At 41.4% G+C, this 6,093-nt stretch overlaps 1 protein-coding gene across 1 annotated transcript; it reads right to left on the bottom strand.

Annotated features, from left to right (window-relative positions):
• Nucleotides 1-452: 452 nt before the first annotated feature.
• LOC147970910 (uncharacterized) lies at nucleotides 453-1,752 on the bottom strand. Its single transcript, XM_087522713.1, has 2 exons — nucleotides 1,420-1,752; nucleotides 453-713 (listed from the first exon to the last, which is right to left on the bottom strand). The coding sequence occupies exons 1-2, from the start codon at nucleotides 1,744-1,746 to the stop codon at nucleotides 453-455; spliced, it is 588 nt and encodes a 195-aa protein (XP_087378839.1). The 5' UTR covers nucleotides 1,747-1,752.
• Nucleotides 1,753-6,093: the final 4,341 nt, after the last annotated feature.

The raw sequence follows: 6,093 nt of genomic DNA, 5'->3' as shown, positions 1-6,093 counted from the left end.
GGTTTTTTACATACCAGTAGCGCGGGAACCCACGCTACTGCTAGGGTGCTACAGCTATTATTTAACAGTAGCGCGTTTCTAAACCAGCGTTGCAGCTAAAATACTCATTAGTAGCGCCGATTTCTCCACCAACGATACTACTATCATCACGTAGTAGTAGCGCCTTATTTTCTCCCCATGCTACAACTAGGCAAATAGAAATAAAAAATAAAAAATGCAGTCAGGTGCAATATTCATGGAAATCAAGACAAGTCCAGCACAAATAAACTAAGTTCACAGAACCATCTCACAAACATTAACGACAGTACCACATTTAATATAACCACACAATCTCACAAACTCATATAGTTGTCAACAATGCATGGATAGAGCATAGTTGATAAGTCTACTAGGTAGTCATACTCATACTAGCATATATATGGTTCAACAACCACACGCATGCATATGAAGTTCTAGATGATGTCGATGACGACCATCATCCTCAAGCCTGGGCGGTGGGTATTCCTGATAGTAATTAGGATTCCCTGTCCAACATGAAGATTCTTGCCGACGAGGAAGCTCTTCCACCCAACCGAGTTGAAGTGTGTGCGACCGTCCGTGTCCACGCCGTACGCACAAGTGCTGACGGAGCCCCTTGCGGTAAGGCGTATTCCAGCAAAGCCTTCTTCATCAGGCTTGATACCACAACTCTCAGATAGGATCTTTGGCAATTTCTGAATAAGAAAAACATATCAATTAATAAGTAGCCTCACACATTCTACACTAAGTATAACAATAAAGCATATAATATTCACTAAGCACATAAGATTCACTAAGCATATAAGATTCACTAAGCATATATATCATCGAACTCTACACTAAGTATAACAATAAATCATATAAGATTCACTACGCATATAAGATTCACAAAGCATATATGATTGACTAAGCATATATATCATCGGACTCTACACTATAAGTATAACAATAAAGCATATAAGATTCACTAAGCATATATATCATCGGACTCTACACTAAGTATAACAATAAAGCATACAAGATTCACTAAGCATATAAGATTCACTAAGCATATAAGATTGACTAAGCATATATATCATCAGACTCTACACTAAGTATAACAATAAATCATATAAGATTCACTAAGCATATAAGATTCACTAAGCATATAAGATTGACTAAGCATATATATCATCAGACTCTACACTAAGTATAACAATAAAGCATATAAGATTCACTAAGCATATAAGATTCACTAAGCATATAAGATTGACTAAGCATATATATCATCAGACTCTACACTAAGTATAACAATAAAGCATATAAGATTCACTAAGCATATATATCATCGGACTCTAAATTAAGTATAACAATAAAGCATATCATCAAATTACTCTAAAAACTACAGTAAATGCAACATACCATGATATGCCGATCAACCATGGTACTTGTCAGGCGGGTCACGAATGGCACCCCGACGAAGTCAGTACGTGGCGGAATGGTGTCCCATAGGTTGCACACCTTCTCCTCGCTCAACTTCATTCTTTGAGCTACGATGGCATCACCGAGTGGGTCGTCATCATCCTCATAATCTTCTGCTTTGTTGACATAAATCACGGCCAACTTGGGTCTTTCAGCTCTGAAGGAGAAGCTGATCAACTCACCACCGGTGATACGCATGTGGTCGATGAAACGGACCCATCCATCTCCTCCCACCCGCGTCATCTTTCGTACTTTCTCGATCTCCATAGTGTAGGGGCCCCCAGGAGCCTCAAAGGTTACAGAGTCTCCAGTCAGATTGTTGAATTCTGACCTCACATTGCATGGGATGATCTATGTACAAAAAGCAAAAATGATATATACACGATGCATTAATGCCAATAACACTGGAAACAAAATAGTAGTTACTAGTTTCATATAATTTATTACCGCCGCATGAAGAAAAATAGACTCGAAGTAGATGCCAAACAGCGTGCCAGTTGTAAGGCTGCTGGCGCACCTTGACTTGCACCGTCGACATGGTGGTGGTGGTGGCCCCATTTCCCTAAAGCAATATGATTAAAGGATTAATGATCCAAAAAGTAAACATAAAGTTTTCATAGCTAGAGTTCACATGGAAAGCAAAATAACAACTAAAAAGTAAACATAAAGTTCAGTCCAGGGGAACACTTTATCTATTCCCACATCCAAAAGTTGAACCAGCTTAGAATCTTCCAAAACACAATAAGTAAACGTCCATTCCACCTTTGGCATCAGATGCACAATAATTAAAACTATAAAAGGCAAACACCCCCCTTTTCGATCAGATACAACTCTCTATCTATCTGTGTTTTCTTTTTCTGAAATTTACCAAAAATGGGCTCACTAACAGCATCATAAGAACTTAGCAATTTGAGCATCACCACATACAGATACTCTCATCAACCTGAAAGAGAGTATCGAATCAAGCATTGATTTTTCCATGAAACCACATAATAGTGAGGGCTTCTTGGTCATATCTTTATGTGCATTAACAAAGAAGCTAGTGGCAGTAGCCAAGAATTCAAACCCTCAACCATTGCTGTCATATCAGAGCTAAAAAAATGCTCACGATTCTACGGTCGAGCACTATGGTTGTTCCAGCGAAGGAATGACAAGTAGTTACAAGTAATACATCAATGATCCTAAATGTTGGAAACAATAGTCACGACATGGACGCCCCCTCTCTAAACCCTAGAACACTAGGCACCGCCGCCGCCACCTGTAACATCCCAAATTTTCCATTTGGAATGTTATACACTAGATCATCATTGCATATCATATTTTATTTTGCTTTCGGTTTTGATCCTAGAAATTCTACGCAACTCAAGGACCCACGGAGAGAGTTGGGGATTTCGTTATTTTCATATTTGAGTTTTCTCAAATTTCAAGAATAGGATCATTTGATTTTAATTATTTTATCATCAATTATTTCTATTACAAAAATATGAGAGAGGGAATAAAATAACTTTCCCAAAATAAAGAAATCTTGAGGATTTAATAATAAAATCAAATAAGATTTTATTTTAGAGTTTTTTGGTATTTTATTTGAATTTAGGAAAAATGTGCGTTTTTCAAAATTGTATTTAGGCCCCAGATAAATGTTCACCTTGTGCGGATTGATTTTAGAAGCCCAGGAAAATTTATTCCGGGATATTTGGAGTCCGTTTAGTATTTCTTTTATTTGTTTTTCTGCGCGGAATATTAAAAAAATGCAACCGACCTACGGGCCATGTCCGACCTGGACACCAGGCCCGATCGGGCTTTATAAGCCGGGGAGCCCAGCCCGGAGCCTCCCCAAAAACCCTAGCCGCTGCCCTAGCCGCCGCCCCGCCGCCGCCGCCGCCCCGCCGCCGACCGTCGCCGCCGCCGCCCCGCCTCCGACCGCCGCCACCAGAGTTGCCGGTAGTTTTTTTTGTAGAGACCAGTTTTTTTCCGAAAAACCGTTCGGTTTTTCCGACGGTTTTGTTCGTTTTCTTTTTGTTTCGGTTTTTTTTAAATAGATCGGTTTTTCTGATTTATTTAAATAGCGAGCGTTCATCCGTTCGTCCGTTCTAGCAAACGTTCGTCGTTTTTCTTTTTCTCGGATTAAATCCACGATTTCTCTAATCGCGATTCCTGATCCAATTCTCGTTTTAGTATAACTTTTCGCTCGTCTATCGGAATCAGGCAATTCAAGTGCCTAGAGTTTCGTCTCGAAACCCTCTATCCGTTTAACCAACTTAAACAAGTTTTTGCCACTGTAAAAATTTCCCTGTGCATTAGATGAATACTTATTGTATGCTTGTTTGTTTGTCTGCGATAGAATACCCGGAGTGCGCCGCCTGTTATTTGGAATCTCTAGGTTTCGCGGATCATCACCAAGGCAAGTAACACTTTGATCATACCTCCTACTACCCAGTTTTATTGCATTAGATCAATCCTCAAACATTGCATGATTAGGATCTAATTAAATTGTGGGATGGGAAGTAGTTGAGGTAGTACCTATTACCTGTTTATTTTCAAACCTTTGGAAGTTACTTCTACGTTTGCCTATTATGCCATGCTATGCTAGTAGACGTGGATTGGGTGAGTGATATCCATGACAGATGTGAGTTTGTTAATTAATGGTTTATCTAAGGTGGCAACTTAAACACACATCTGGGTGGATTGAGGTACCTGGGTATTCCAGGATAGCCTGTTTTTCTTTATGGACCGCCACCCAGGCCCAAAAGGATCATGAGATTTTTCATACTAGAAACTTCCGTGTGCAGCCACAAGCTATTATGGGCTCTAGCATAGTTGATTAAGTCGTGCGAACTCTTACAGGGTAGACTAGCAGATGTAGGGGAAAGTAGGTGTAATGGTCTATCCATCGTAAGGTGCTAGCGCTTCTGAAAGACTATGTCTCGGTCATCCGTCTTCTCAAACACCATGAAGTGCGATAAACCAAACGCAGGCAATCGAGTCTTGTGGGGAAAAGTGCGCAAACCTCTGCAGAGTGTATAAACTAATCATGGTTAGCCGTGTCCCCGGTTATGGACATCTTGAGTATCTAGTACTTGGATTATCATGTGAATCTCAACATGTTACTCTAAATTAATTTTGTTGGGTTTTGTTAATGATGAGGCTTAATTGGGATTGAGGATGCTGTCAACCATTCTCAATGTTTAACAACTACCATGATAGTTAAATAAAATTTATTCCTTTGCAGTAGGGAAAAATTGGCTTTACGCAAAACTGTAACCATAGAGCTTTCCACCAGCCAAATATGCATATAGTATGGCTGTTTCATTCCATTACTCTCGATGTGTTACCTTGCCAGCATATTCCATGTGCTGACCCATTTCGGGCTGCAACATTAATGTTGCAGACTTTTCAGATGACGATTAAGGAGTTTTTAGGTCGTGGTTCTATACTCAGTGATGCCGTTGGAGTTGATGGACTCACTTATCTTCCAAGCTTCCGCTGTTATCGTTATTAGATGGCCTTCAGCCATATTTATTGTAATAAGTTCTCTATTGAGACACTCGATGTAATAAGTGTGTGATTGCTACTCTATTATAAATCCTTCAAGTACTATGTGGTGTCAGCATTACTGATCCAGGGATGACACCTGAGCACAGAGATCAGATCGTTTGAGGTCTGGTCGCTACACCACCACTCCTCCAGGGGCAGCAGCCAAGAATTGAAACCAAACTTCCAGTTATATGTGCCAAAAGCCTCTACTTCTCTAGCTACTTCTCTCTACTCTCTCCTAAGTTTCTGTGAGCAACAAAAAGCCTCTACTTCTCTCACCTAACCCCTCTCTCTACTCTCTCCCCAATCACGTGAGGAGCATGTCGCATCAAAGCGCGGAGCCACCGTGCAATCCCTATATCCCAAAACATGGCGAGCCGCCGCGGCAAGTCCATTGGAGCCTAGCTAGTGTGGCGCGCGCAGGGAGGAGGAGATCGAGGGGGACTTACGAGGCTGGAGTGTTAGAGAGGCGAGAGGCGACCACGCATGGTGGCAGCGCACGGCACCGTCGATGGGGGTTAGGCGGCCGGGGACGAACCCTAACCGCGGCGGTGTCGTCGAGCGGAGGGGATCGATTGTGAGAGTGTGAGGGGGTGCGGGGGCGCTCGGGCCGGTTTTCTTTTGCTCTAGTAGTAGCGCTGTTTAGAGGCCAGTGCTACTGCTAAGCCCACTAGTTGTAGCGCCCGTTCAAAACAAACGCTACAGCTAAGTGGGCTACTGCTTTTGCCCTGCGGCCCATGTAACAGTAGCGTGGCCCAAGCAAACAAAAGCTTCTATTATATATTAGTAGTAGCATGTTTTCTTCCCAGCGCTACTGCTAAATACTAGTAGCGTGGGGTCATAAACAGACGCTACTGGTAAACTTCTATCTATAAGCATTTTCCTAGTAGTGCTATGAGATCATATTTTACATTGAAGTACTATATGCCTGCATCTTACTGTAGTACGTTCTTGTATAAAAAGTGCTTAGACAAGATAAACATCTGTTCTCAGGTTAGATTCCGTAGCTATGGTGCATACTGCTTTGCTCTTGTATCACTCTATTTACTCATACCAACTAATTTTTAAATTTAAGTATCC

The sequence above is a fragment of the Triticum urartu genome, chromosome 5A (assembly GCF_056163025.1).
Source record: "Triticum urartu cultivar PI428250 chromosome 5A, HENAU_Tu73, whole genome shotgun sequence".
NCBI lineage: Eukaryota > Viridiplantae > Streptophyta > Magnoliopsida > Poales > Poaceae > Triticum > Triticum urartu.
The sequence above is the reverse complement of the archived record's forward strand: the minus strand, read 5'-3'. Positions and strand labels throughout refer to the sequence as shown.

Bases quoted from the DNA above. Each gene is read 5' to 3' on its own strand.
- LOC147970910 (XM_087522713.1), bottom strand. From the start codon at position 1,746: ATGGAGATCGAGAAAGTACGAAAGATGACGCGGGTGGGAGGAGATGGA. The intron at 714-1,419 runs GTATGTTGCATT...TTTCTTATTCAG, and splicing joins TGGTTGATCGGCATATCATG to AAATTGCCAAAGATCCTATC.